We start from the raw sequence: 14,012 nt of genomic DNA on the forward strand, positions 1-14,012 counted from the left end.
ATATGTGCAGGTCTCTCTTACACTTGGAGGTATCCATCTCAGGGCTTACGTAGCAGCGAGGCAGTGAAATTTGGGATAGGTGCTGCAACTCCTCTTCCCAGCTCAGCCAGGGCAGCAGCACGTCGTCCGGGAGTGACGGGTCGTCCCATTCTCGTTGTTTGTCCCACAAATGCTGCACCAGGACTTTGGCCCGTGTTGTAAAAGGGGCAATGAAGCCTAGTGGGTCATACAGACGGGCCAGGACGCTGTATATGTTCCGCATGGTGGGCGTGGGTCGGTCCAGCATCCGGTACTTGTACCCCAGAGTGTCTGAGCTGCAGTGCCAGCGGAGCCCCAGGGTCAGCTCTTGTGGGTCGGTGCTGGACTCGTTAAGCCACAGCTCACTGCTCTCGGACCTGGCTTGTATCGGTAAGTGGCTGATGACGTCCGGGAGGTTACTGGCCCACTGGCGTAGTTCAAATCCACCAGTTGCCAGTAGTGCTGTGAGCTTGTCCACCAAATGTCGGGCTTCTTCTGCAGAGCGGAGGCTCTGCAGGCAGTTATCCACATAGAATGAACGCTCTACGGACAAGCGGACATCCTCATCCGGCTGGCTGTGGTCAAACACGTGCTTCTGCAAAGCAAAGCTGGCACAACAGGGGCTACATGTGGTGCCAAATGGCAGAACTTGCCATTCATAGACGCTGGGTGCTTTTTCTGTCTTCAGGCTGCGCCATAGGAAACGCAGCAAGGGCTTGTCTTCAGGGAGCAGCCTCACCTGATGAAACATGCCCTTTATATCACTGCTTATAGCGACTGTGTGTTCTCTGAAGCGCAGGAGAACGCCCAACAGACTTGAACTCAGAGTGGGGCCAGGTAACAACAGCTCATTCAAGTTGTTTCCCTTGTGCACATAGGAGCAGTTAAAGACAATCCTGTTCTTATTGTTGTGGCTCACCATGTGGTGTGGTATGAACCAGGATTCAGCTGCATCTCTCAGCTCCTCTTCTGGGACTTTCACTGCATAGCCAGCCTTCTCCAGCTTGTCAATCTCTGCACAGTATGCCACTGCTCTCTTTGGGTCTCTCAACAGACGCCTCTCTGTGCTGCGGAGATTCGCTAACACTGCCTCTTTTGATGCCTTGAGCTGTGGCATGTTCCTCACCCTAAGGAGTGGGGTGGCGTAGCGTTGGACACCATCAATGCTGACGCGCGTAGTCTTTGCTTCCAACAGGTGGATGGCATCCTGATCCTGCCTGGAGTGTGTGACGAGCTTCTCACTCCTGTAGGGGAGTACATCTAATTGCCACAGTCTCTCAACATTCTGATGGAGCGTAGCAGTGGGTGAAAGGGAGATGTGGAGGCACTGCTGTGCGGCAGCCTGCTGCTTGATCTGCTTTGTTGGCCCCTGTAGCGCCCAGCCTAGCCTTGTCTTCACTGCAGCTGGGGCTCCTGGGGGACCCAGACGCACCTGCTCAACTGGTGTGATGAGGTGGGGGTAATCAGACCCAATTAACAGCAGAGGGCGGACTCGGTTCAGTGCCTTGAGTGGGATGTCTCTTAAGTGCTTGTGCTTTCTTTGAAGTGCTTTCACAGGGTATGTGTGCTCCGCCAGTCCCAGCTGATCAGCTGTAAAAGCTCTATTTATCTTAAATGACTTCTGTGGCTGATCCGCTGGTGCAATGGAGAACGACACTGATGTACCACGTAGCACTCGGACATCCTGCCGGACAGTCCGGAGGGCCAGGTCTTCAGTCTCACCAGTAAGCTTAAGACTCTGGGTTGCTGCAGGCAAGAGTATAGTCCGTTCCGACCCGTCATCAAGGATGGCATACGTTTCCAGGGTGTGCACACCATTTCGCAGCAGCACTTTGCTCACTTTGAGCAGAACCTGGCTGCACCCTGCCCGCCTGTCTAGGTACAGGACTTCATTGGTTGTGCTGACCAGGCAAGATGTGTTCTCCGTAGCAGGCTTGGCATTCACCTCGTGCAGTGCTCGCAGATGCCTCCCTTTGCACTCTTCACATAAAACCTTTAGACGGCATTGAGCTGCTTGGTGCCGGCGGCCGCATCGCCAGCATGCCTTGTTGGTCTTGATCCACGCAGTTCTTTGGTCCACTGTGAGCTGTGCAAAGTTTGCGCACTGGTTGAGAAAGTGCTGATTGTGGTTGCAATAGGGGCAATATGTGGCCTTCTCTGATTGCTTGGCATTGGAGAATGTCTTTGGTATGGCTTGAGTGCTCTCAGACTGATCTGTTGCATGCAGAATGCTAGTGTTCCTTACCCCTTTGCCTTCACGTCGTCGCTCTGTCTTGGGCCCAGAGTTGCTCTTATCCTCCCTATACAATGACTCGTATACGGTCTCCTGAATTTTCAGCTCATAATTGAGCCAGTCAGAGAAGTTCAGGAGGCTTGGGATGGTGATGCGCATGGGATACAGGAACCTCTTGAACTCTGCCCGCATGTCTTGAGGCAACTTGGACAGGAGCCTTGTCACATGGGAACCGCAGCTGAGCTCTGTCTGTCCGCTGTCTCCTAGCTGGTCTAACATGCCTACTAGCGCTCTCACTTTCAGTGCAAACCGCTTGAATCCACTGGTGTCACCGCGTGCAATGCTTGGGGCTTCCATCAGCTCTGCAATTCTCTTAAGTGATAGCTGGTGTTGCTGTCCGTAGTGCTCTGTTAGACTGGTCATTGTATCTGTATAGGGCTGCAGGGAGTTTGTGTACGAATCTGCGATGAGCAGGGCTTCTTCATACTTAAGATGGTCGACCAGGATCTGGTACTTGAAGCGCTCTGATGCGTCGACTGGCAGCAGATTCTCCAGGGCAACCTTAAGTCTGGCGAACTCCCTCGGGTCCCCTTTGGAGAATACTGGAATTGTGGGCTTCGGACCGCGGTACACAGTCTCACGCTGAGGAGGGGACAGAGGGCTGCTGTACTCTGATTCGATCTCAGATGGTGTGTACGGTGGACAGTACTCTGGTGTCATTGCTCTTGGCACAGGATAATGTGGCTCTGGGTACATGGGACTTGGGTGTAGGCGAGGTGGCACCTGTTTGGCTGTCTTCAGGTCTCGCAGCAGCCCAGTGAGCTCTGTTACCAGGTCCGGCACCAGTGGTGATGGCTGGTGCACATCCTCATCATTGACTGCTACAGGAGGTGGCGGCGGTGGCCAGACACCAGTATCTGTAGGCGGCGTGTATCCACTGGTCAGTGGAGGTGGCGGCGGTAAAGGGAACTGGTTCGTGCTGTCATTCTGCTGTGTGGGATGTGGCCATTGGGCTGGCGCTGATACTTGAGGGGGATGGAGGAGAGACTGCACTCGTGATGGTGGGACTGGCTGCGCAGCTCCTTCATCAAGTCGCCTGTGCAGGTCCATCATCTGTCGCTGCATCTTCTGATTCTCCTCCAGTAGTCGATGCAGTGCATCGAGGACCTCCGGCGTGGTTCCTGAAGTGGGTTTACTCTGAGGTGAGAAAGGCGTGCTCTGATACAGAGGGCCTGCCATATCAGGTAGGTGCAGGTACTTTGTGTCCGCTCCTTGTGCAGCCCCTGAGTCATCATCTAGTGGAAGGGGAGTGAGAGGTGTCATCCTGGCATATCTCTCTGTAGCTCCATCCATGCTGTGGTAGGGGCGCTGTTGCTCGGACGGGTATACTGCATCCTGGGGAACGTAGGCAGCTTGTGATTGGGCTGGGAGGGAGACTGCAGTCATCCATCCAGGCTGGTTGCCTTGCCGTACGTCGGGGCCGGGCACCGGCAGGGTGTGGAATTGTTCTGTGATCTTGGAACATCTTGGGCAAATCCTCAGTGGTCACGAGATCCTCGCTGGAGCCTCCAAATGTTCTGATGGACATTAACTAGATCTTGAGGTCAATTAAAAGCTGTGGCCGCTGAGGGACAATCGGTCAGAATGTGCACACCAAAATGTTCTTCCAACAGGTTTATTGCAGAAATCCACAGATGGCTGAATCCCAATAAACAGGTCTATGTGTATGGGTGTGTAAGTGTGTGTGTGTGTGTGTGTGTGTGTGTGTGTGTGTGTGTGTGTGTGTGTGGTTCTGCAGGAGATAATAGAAAGAGAGACAATAATCAGCTATGTGCTAGATACAAATAAACATAAGCTACAACATGAGCTATAGCCTATACATGTCTGCTACATGTTATAATAGCAACCTAGCTTAGCTGAACATGGCATGACCTCACCACATTAACATTAACACTACTGATGAATGTGTAACAGGTAAGTATAGCATAATATGGTAAACAAGTCACATAGGCATACATAATAATAAACATGGTACTATTCGACATTCATATGGAATGTGTCCTAACATGTGTGGCTAAGTCCACACTTACAGCATAAGCATTTCACTCGCGGTAAACATGCACTCGCGGTAAATGCACGTGTGAATCGCGTGCCTCACGCTTATATGATATTTCTTCAATTACTTGACACATAACATACACCAAACATAATACAGATACTCACTTGTTACTGAACGCACACAAGTAGAAAATACACCTTAAACACTATAACAAACAATCATTTAAACAGCACACTCAGTCAATTAACGCCAGCTCTCTCGAGAACTTTCTTCTTCCTCTGTATTAACAACGTTCTGAAGTCCCGGAGGGCAGCGTGCTCTCTGATTGGCTGGTTGGAGGCAAGCAATATGACTGCTCTAGAGTCGGCCCTTTGTTACAAAACCACATGTTGCTTTCTCTGCTTTTTACCTCATAGGCCTAATAAAATATTCACTTAGCAAAGATAATGTCAAACTATTCTGGCAACGTCTCGTTTCATAACTTGATTGCATTTTTGTCCGCTTTTCATCACATTATTATGACCATTAAATGTGGGCTATTTTGCACGCTAAAATCTGATTCATCACAGGTAAACACAATAAAGAATGGGAACGTAAATTGGATTATGTATTCTAAGTTGTAATTCCTCTGTATGTCCTGTTGGTGACCTCAGTGAGAAGTACTGTTAAGACGCTCTTAGCCGGTAACGAGTACTCTGGAGCACTCGTAGATCTACGAGTGTTTTCACGACGCTCTTAAGCTACGATGGTTTCGGGAAACAGTCGGCAAATCTTAAGACGTTCGTAAGAGGGGCTTTACGACGCTCTTAGGCTTAAGATGCTTTCGGGGAAGTGGGCCCTGAACTGAATGGGCGCACAGACAGCAACGTTGTGTGACACGTTTGTAAAATATAGCCCTTAGAAATTTCTGTCCGGGCAAGTTAATAATTTTTCGGAGTGAGAAATGCCATGTGTGGCGTGTGAGCGTGTGAAGTCATTGAAATGCTTGTGTCTCACGCTCAATCAGGCGCGTAGCAAGCGTGGGGGATGTGGGTGTTATAACGTACATACTTTTGCTGGAACACGATTCTATCCCCCACACTTTTTGTCAGATTAAAATGAAAGTAAAATATGGAAATAAACGCTCCCGTAAAGAGTTGGAACCGTATCTACCATAACGCACACACAAAGAGACACACATAGGTCTGTTGATTTGATTGAATGGTCATCCAGCCAATCACATCAAGTTAGCCAGTGAAGAACCAGAGCCGCTCTGATCAAATTCAAAGTGTGCATCTTTCAAGGTGCTGCTACTTGGGTCGGCATTATAACGTCTGCAGTGAGCAGATTTCAGGTAGAATTGAAATGATAATTGTTAGGCTACTGCATTATGCTAATTTAGTAAACCAAAATTCACTGTCTGACACAGTTTTTGTCACAATGTATAAATGCAGAGTCAAAGTGAAAGCGGGGGTGCGCGCACCAAGGCACTTGTTGTTTGTGCAGAAAGACCTTTGGCTACTGTTCTCAGAGCATTATGCTTTCTCTGTCTATGATCTGCAGCTTTTCTCAAACTATGGGCCTCCTCAACAATTAACCTACTGGTCCACGAAGCCTGCGAAATTAAGTTATGCCCGGTGCTTCACACGTCTGATCTGATTTCACTGTCAATGTGTGTCGTACTACATCTACTGGAGATCTTAATGTCTTAAATACGATCGCGTTCCGTTTAGAACATCTTATTTTGATACAAACGGAGGCGTCCAGACACATTTGCGTTCTACATCTGAGAACTAGGATTTCCAGCATGTAGGCTATAACTCAAATAGAACGCTTATGCAATGTGTGTGTCCCTGCAGCAAGTGAAACTGGAGGTAACGTGGGCTAGAAGCAACAATAGTTTAAACAACAACGTGGCTTCCTATAGCCTATTAATGGAAAAAGCATAGAAACTGCTAATCATAATCTTTAAATTGACATTAATTAAGCTGGCTATATGCAACACAATTTATTTATATTCCCTTTGCATATGTTTGGGTAGACTTCAAACGTTTTTGAATTTGAGCTTACAGTTCTGTCACTATTCTGTCCTTTACATGTATTTAGGTATTAGTGATAGGCTACCTCGAAATTAGGCTGCTGTCTGTTAGGGCAATTTATTGTAGCCTGCTAACCCATATGCACAAAACATAATTTCTGAAATTATTTCTTGATTTATAACATGAGATACAGTATGTCTCCATGTAGGGTAGTGTCAAATAGTGAAGTGATAGGTAGATCATGTAGGCCTACATGTCACATGAGTCACACATATGAGGGGTGCTGCTTGTTCTGTCCCTCCCAAACTGCATTAAAATGGTGTGTTTAGCAATCAGAATTTCAATTTTTTTCGGGGCAGAAACTGCCGGACACCAATATAGTCCGCACCCTTCTCAAAAAATACTTACAACGTCCCTGTAGGGAGTTATTTATAATTTGGCAAGATTGTTTCATTTTCCTATCCCACAACCCCCACACTTTTAAAAAGCTTGATACGCCCCTGCGCTCAATGCGTGAGACTTGAGAGGTCTGCCTGCTATCCACACTCAAAGTCTTCTCACCAGTGTTGGGAGTAATGCATTACAAAAGTAATGTAATTACTGTAATATATTGCTGTTTGCAGTAACGCGGTAATGTAAGGCATTACTAAAAAAAACTGGGTAATATTTTACTCGGTACAAACTTCAGTAACGCGCGTTACAATGCATTTTAACCCGAAATTAAGTGGTGTTTTTTTTATATATACATATTCGCAAACACCACCGCGAGAACAACAGAGAAGAAAAAATCGCGCATAAGTAGAATGTTATCTCCTGATACTAGTTGAAGATGACTGTGGCTGCAGCAGACTCGAAGTCGGATTATTTGCTGGATAGACATAAGCCTACGCTCATTATTTTCAGCTTGTCAGAGACAAGGATATGAAGAACATAGTTAAGTAAGTGCACTTTGTGTGCGAAACCGAAAGATCTCTCTATGCCTCGCGAAATAGCACAAGTAGTTTAATGAAACATCTAAAGTGGTGCCATGCTAATCTTTTTGATTCTTGTTAAAACACAAACTATGCTCTTAGTAGTGCATGTCAGCTTTGTGCTGTGAACTTGAATTAGGCCTAAAGAGAATAAAGGGATAGAAATGCAGAAAAAAGATTGTGTAGCATGGCAATGCCACCGCTCCCACCACGCGCATCATGCACTTTGCGTAGGGCACCAAAGGACAGAGGGGGCACCCAAATATAGCCAATGAAAAGTAGCTTTACTGCAAACGGCGTTTCACTCAATAACGTTTGCAATGTAAAAATGCACTAACACCATGTTACATGCAAGTTTGATACTTTTGGGTTCTCTCAATCTCCACCACGTAGTACTAGAATGGAATTGGTGGGTCTTCAATAATTCGTTTTCCAAGCATTTCATGAAGCACATGATATGCCGAGTCGACTGAAACGCATTCCATTCAGATAGCTAGGTGGCTACCAGGCACATAATTCACTTTTAATTGCAAAAAGAAATGTGAAGCAACATGTCATTGCACACTTCCATTTCCAAAGCAATGAAGGCTGCTTATAACAACTTAACATTGTGCATATTATTGTTAATATTGTGCTATCAATGTAACTCAAATAAACAAGAGCTGGCAAAAGGGCATTATGAGAACGTAAAGATAAATGTTGTTAAAGTGACAGTGCACCATTTATAAGTAAAACAGCATTTCTTCAGAAATTAATGTTTAAAAACACACAGTAATGGTCTTAAATTATAAGCCTTTTTATTTTACTTAAGGTGTTTGAGTTATCATTTAAATGTCACTCACTCAAAGCCACTCACTTAGGGTACCGAAATGGCCAGCTGGCCACCATCTTGACATTTCTTTATGTAAGCTTTGATTTACGCTCTCTGTTGATTTTAATGAGAAGGCCTAGGCCTTAAAGGTACAGTATTTCTATCACAGTTTACCAGACTTTGACCTTTTGTCGGTTTTTAACAAAATTCTGACTATGATTGTTCCTTGTATTGCATCATGAGCACTGCTCCTATAGCATTCCTAGCTCAGCCATTATGCTATACCACATCTCCCTCCATTGGAAGAGCAATGAGCTGCATTGAGCGTAATAAACTGCATTTAGAATGACAAATCCATATTTCTAGATATTTTGGTGAAAGTAAACTTAAAAGTAATGCAATAGTAGTGTAATACCTTACAATTCAGAGACAGTAATATTATAATGTAACAAATTACTTTGAAATGACAGTAATACATAATACATTACGATTGTATTATGACTGGCGCGTCGGGGTCCGGTTTGCCCTGTCGGGACTTATTTTCCCCATAATGACCGGCGTTCTATACATTATCCCTTACGTAACAAATTACTTTGAAATGACAGTAATACATAATACATTACGATTGTATTATGACTGGCGCGTCGGGGTCCGGTTTGCCCTGTCGGGACTTATTTTCCCCATAATGACCGGCGTTCTATACATTATCCCTTACGTAACAAATTACTTTGAAATGACAGTAATACATAATACATTACGATTTTAAAGTGACTTGCCCAACACTGCTTCTCGCTAACATCCAACAAAAGTGTTAAAGGTCCAGTATGTAGGAAATAATGGAAAATAAACTGTAACCATTCCAAAAATGATCACCATATGTTGTCAGAGAGTAAGGAAACACGATGAATTGAAGTAATGGCTTATTTGACAACACTTTGTTTTGGCCTACAGAACGTTCGGTAACAATCCTACAAATCGCACCTTTAAAGCAAGGGCGTAGGTTTGGTCTCAACTTTAGGGACACACCAACCATCATCACCACAGCAATAGACTAAAGTTTTGACATTTCTGTGTCATTTAACAGTTGACAGTTAACATGCCATTGGCAACCTATCAAAAGTAGGATTAGTTTTTTAAAGTATTCCCTCTAATATGCAAAGCTCTAAAATGACTGAGGGCCAAATTAAAATATCCAAAAAATGAGCTAGACGCATCAAAAGAATGAGAAGGAATAAGGGCGATGATGTGCAGAGATATCAACCTGAATTAGCATGCTAAATTACTATCCACAGCCCAACAGGTGTCATAATACCAGTTTCGGCCATGGGAGGCGGTATGTGGGCAACATAACCGCCAGCCAAACTGCAATACACGTTTCTCGGTTGTTACTCTAGGGTAGACCAACTCACTTTCTGGAGGTATACTGCCCCCATCTTTTATGGAATGTGGAGTATGAATTGATTTTTTGGCGGACATTACACATGGCACCTTTAAGGAACTATTTTTTCCCTACTGTCCACCAAGACAATAGCCTAGAAATCTAGACGCGCCCCTAGCGGCAGCAAATTACATTTGGCTTGAATTACATTTGCTGCCAGGGCTAGTCTAGCAACTCTCCAATAAAGCAATAGCAGGTCCCAGGCACTCAAATATATAAGAGGATAAGGAAAGTAGCTACTTTACCCTGAAGAAGACCATGTTCGGTCGAAACATGTTGGCTCAATATTTTAAATGACCTAAGCCAGATTCAATAAAGGCTTTTTAAAGAATTCCTTCTCTTATATATTTGAGTGCCTGGGACCTGCTATTGCTTTATTGGATTTCCCCTACCCCAAGAGCACCGCTTGAGGACTTGATAACTTCACCTGATCGCCTGGTTGAACCTCTTGCATGTCTAGCAACTCTCCGTTGGCTTGTGAGCTCCAGAAATCGAAACTCAATCAGGCCAATGAAATCGTGTATAGAGTCGTTAGGTGGGCTTAACATAATGATTGATGGCAGAGTTGCAACGGTTTGGCTTGAATTCCCTGCTACTTGAAAACAAATAAGATGGATGTTGCTGTTGGCGAACAGTGTGACACGAGTTAAGCTTTTATTAAGTTGGCAAACGTTTGAACTAGCCAACTAGCTCCGCTGGTGGGAAACGCATGGGACTCATAGCGCTGCCGCTGTCCTATTGTGTGCAGAGGGAATTTGAAAGACAACTGATTATCCCGCCCCTCGGACTGAGCACTGCGAAATGGTGAGTGCCCAGACCCTACATTTTAATGTGGGTCTGGCTCATCAGGCTACCAAGACAACTTTGTTCCCAAAGTGCAAATCATCTTGCAATCCTAAGAGTATCAAAAAGCACTACAGTATGGGAGAATGGGGGGGGGGGGGGCAGGTGGAGCCTTCTGTTATTGTAACTGAAATATCCACACAACCTACTGAGCAACTGTACAGTATATCAAACAGTAGCAATCGGGCTACTGCATACCATAACCCTCAACTTGCAATTGTACCGTGTGAAAACTGAATCTCACAGATAGGAAATGGAATACTGAGGATGTTCTGGACGATCACTTGAATCCCAGCTGAAGTTTAGATTATTCTGCTTGTCCACAATGCAGCTTGTAAGCCAAAGGCCTGGGGAAATGGGAGAAATGGAGAGAAAAACATAAATTGGGAACTGAGCTATTCTAAAGGCTCTATGATAATAGATAGCTGAAAAAAAATATCTAATATGGCAGAACAAAACAGTATGCTATAGGAAGTTCAACATACCGTCTGGCAGAGATGGACTGTCCTTATCAAAGCAATGTGATTTGTTATGTGTCATTATCCCATTGTCACTGAAATACACACTGATTCCCTGTAGTTGTAGAAGAAACAGGATCATCTTGATGTATGTGTCATGAGGCAACTATATCAAAATATTGGTATAATTTGTTATTGTTTACCAGCTCTTTCATGTCATAAAAACATTCTGGAGAGAGGTTGGATAGACATTCATTTTCCCCTATATGGAATATAAAGACAGGAATTACACACATCTTTCAAGCAACATATGGCTTTGGTTTACACTAAACCAGTTTGGTACAGTACTTTAGATATTATATATTGTATCATTTTGGTTTGGAAAAAGGATCCATAAATCGTGTGTGTGTGTGTGTGTGTGTGTGTGTGTGTGTGTGTGTGTGTGTGTGTGTGTGAGAGAGAGAGAGAGAGAGTGTGTTGTCTTGTTTTTGCTTATGTTTGTGTGTACATATTTAGATCAAATCCACTCACCCTCCTCTGCAACAACAGAGACAGACAGGGTTAACCAAAGGCTCAGTACTGACCAAGGTAAACACATAAGCATGATGCTGCACGGAAAAAAATAAGTTAACTAATGTTTGTGAGGAGCTATATGAGTATGCAACCCATTGGGAAACTTTTACATCTGGAGAGACAATCAAACATAACAGCAGCTAACAAGGAAATTAACATTGTAAGACACTGATCTTTTCAATGATCCAAGAACAATTTCATTTGAGTTGTTAGTTTTTATTTGAACTAATGACATGGAAAACATAGCAAATTGCATCCATATATTCTAATGCAGTATGCACAAGTAATAACTGAAAACAGAGAGATGCAAATGTAATTACTCCGTACCCTGAACATCACTGGCATCACAAGTCATTGTTTTTTTGTACAGTTCTAAGGTTATATTGCTATGTGAATTACCCCAGCCAAAGCAGTTCTTCATTTACAAATAAAGCATACTAACTTACATACTGTACATTTTTGTAATCCTGTACTCTTATTATTTTTTAGGGTAAGACTATTTGCTCCCCTGGTACAATTAGCAGTGTATGCTATTCGTACCCTGGTGCAATTAGAAGTGAATTCTATTCGTACCCCGGTGCACACAGCAATGTGTTCTATTAACACCCCGTCTGGTACAAATATCAATGTATGCTATTCGTATTCGTACCCCGGTGCACACAGCAATGTGTTCTATTAATACCCCGTCTGGTACAAATATCAGTGTATGCTATTCGTACCCCGGTGCACACAGCAATGTGTTCTGTTACAGTTTTTTCAGCGTTTGTCCAACCAGTTGCCACATTTTCAAAACTCTAAACACAATTAGAACAGCATCGGTATTTTGTGGCCATACCCTTCACACATTTCATGTCAGTGAACACATTTCCACAATGCTTACATTTTCTTAACAGACAAGTTATACCTCCCAACAAGATTATGGATTGTTTTTGTAGTGTTTACGAATATGTTAAGGGAACAAATTCTGCATAACAAAGACTTAATTACGAGTTATTTGTACACTATTAGCACTTGTGGTTTAGTGTCTAGTTTCATTTGAAAAAAGCATCTTTGATAAGTATTATTAGGGGTGAATAACTGTTCTTGTGGTACTACCACCTTACAAGCCCCATACTGAGCCATGCATATTTAGGTCATATGCAACAACTTATTTAATAACTATGAATAAGGAGTAATTAGGAGCTTACAAAGTTACATTCTTAATTAAGGGTCTAGTAAGGGTAGAATAAGGTCTTGCAGAATAAGGTATTAATTAGTGACTTATAATGACTAACAAATGGCTAGTATGCTACTAATATACATGTTAGTAAGCAGCTAATTAATGGTGAATATGTGTGTCTTAATATAAAGTGTTACCTTTTTTTCTTTAATTAATTATTTTTACCACAGCCCAATTTAGATTGGGCCATTTCTTAAGTTTGCAGGATAAACTGCAAGCTAACTGTTTACTCTAACTTAAACTCTTAACTCTGACTCTTATAACTACAGTATATAATATTCAAAGTACAGTAGCAAAGGCATGCACTATGTAACAATGTGCGTGCGTGCATGTTTGCATCTTCATTGTTGGATTTTCACCTGTAAAAGCTTCACCTTTTGATTATCCCAGTTTCATTCCACTTGGCTGAAATGTTGTTGCTACATTTGAAAGTACAATTACATAGTCAGTTTACCTTTTCCATGTGCAAGTTAAAACTAATACAAGCAATTTTCAAACATTGCTCAACAACACCACACATTCTAAAACGTATGGTTCCGGTCCTTGATTGTGATTGGCTGAATCGCGTTTGATGCTGTTGTAAAATGTAAACATATAAACATATACCTTGACCGCATTTCATTGTATATTACTGCGCTACCATAACTTGATACAAAAGTAGTTGTGTCTCGACGTTGCTTGGCAACCATTCAGATAGAGGTAATATATATATTTCTTGGCGGAAGAATGATTATCTATTAATAAATCGGTTCCATTTCTAGTTGCTGTGCCTTTACTTTATAAAACGTTGCCAGTTTATGAAACTTTGGTATTTATAGTAACAGTTTTAGAAAAGCAATAAGCCACTTAAGTCCGTAGGTTACACTGATTCTACAACAGCTAGGGGGTTTTAGCGGAGTGCCTAATACCTCCCTTAGCTGTTGTAGAATCAGTGTAACCTACGGCCTCTCGGGGCTTATTGCTTAAGTAGACTGCCACCAACATATTTTCAAGCACAAATTGGTTGCTTCATCTCTGGCATGGGAAATTAGTTTGTCTTTCAAGTTTATACAGAATACAGCCTAAATAAATGATTCATGTATGCGCGACCAGAATGAAGCTCTACTATGAGCTCCACAAATGCTCTGGAAGATGTAGCTTCTGTTATGCACTACATGGTCATGGTCAACAGCTAAGCAATTGAAAAGCTATCTGCTTCAGGAAACTTACTTTTTTTACTCAGGGCAGCAGTTTTCAGTTATGTGCTTACATAATTGCAAAATGGTACTCCAATGTTTCAGATTAGTAAACAGAATGTGCCTTTGCAACATTGGATGAATGGTTGCTGATAATTGGCAATGCAGATATTGCATTACCTTTCATTTGAGACCA

The 14,012-nt window shown here is 43.3% G+C and overlaps 1 protein-coding gene across 1 annotated transcript in view; it reads right to left on the minus strand.

The window, feature by feature from the left end:
• Window positions 1-11,455, minus strand: part of LOC143142429 (interleukin-5 receptor subunit alpha-like) — a 42,743-nt gene extending 31,288 nt beyond the window's left edge. Inside the window, exons 1-3 of the mRNA XM_076303296.1 lie at window positions 11,053-11,455; window positions 10,877-10,964; window positions 10,636-10,738 (exon numbers count right to left, since the gene is read on the minus strand). Coding sequence (XP_076159411.1) covers window positions 10,636-10,738; window positions 10,877-10,964; window positions 11,053-11,145 — 284 coding nt within the window. The 5' untranslated portion in view covers window positions 11,146-11,455. The remainder of the gene's footprint in view (window positions 1-10,635; window positions 10,739-10,876; window positions 10,965-11,052) is intronic.
• Window positions 11,456-14,012: the final 2,557 nt, after the last annotated feature.

The sequence above is a fragment of the Alosa pseudoharengus genome, unplaced genomic scaffold (genome assembly GCF_046254945.1).
Source record: "Alosa pseudoharengus isolate Yale_2024_CS ecotype anadromous, Long Island Sound unplaced genomic scaffold, YU_APseudo_1.1 YU_APseudo_1.1_scf_24, whole genome shotgun sequence".
NCBI lineage: Eukaryota > Metazoa > Chordata > Actinopteri > Clupeiformes > Clupeidae > Alosa > Alosa pseudoharengus.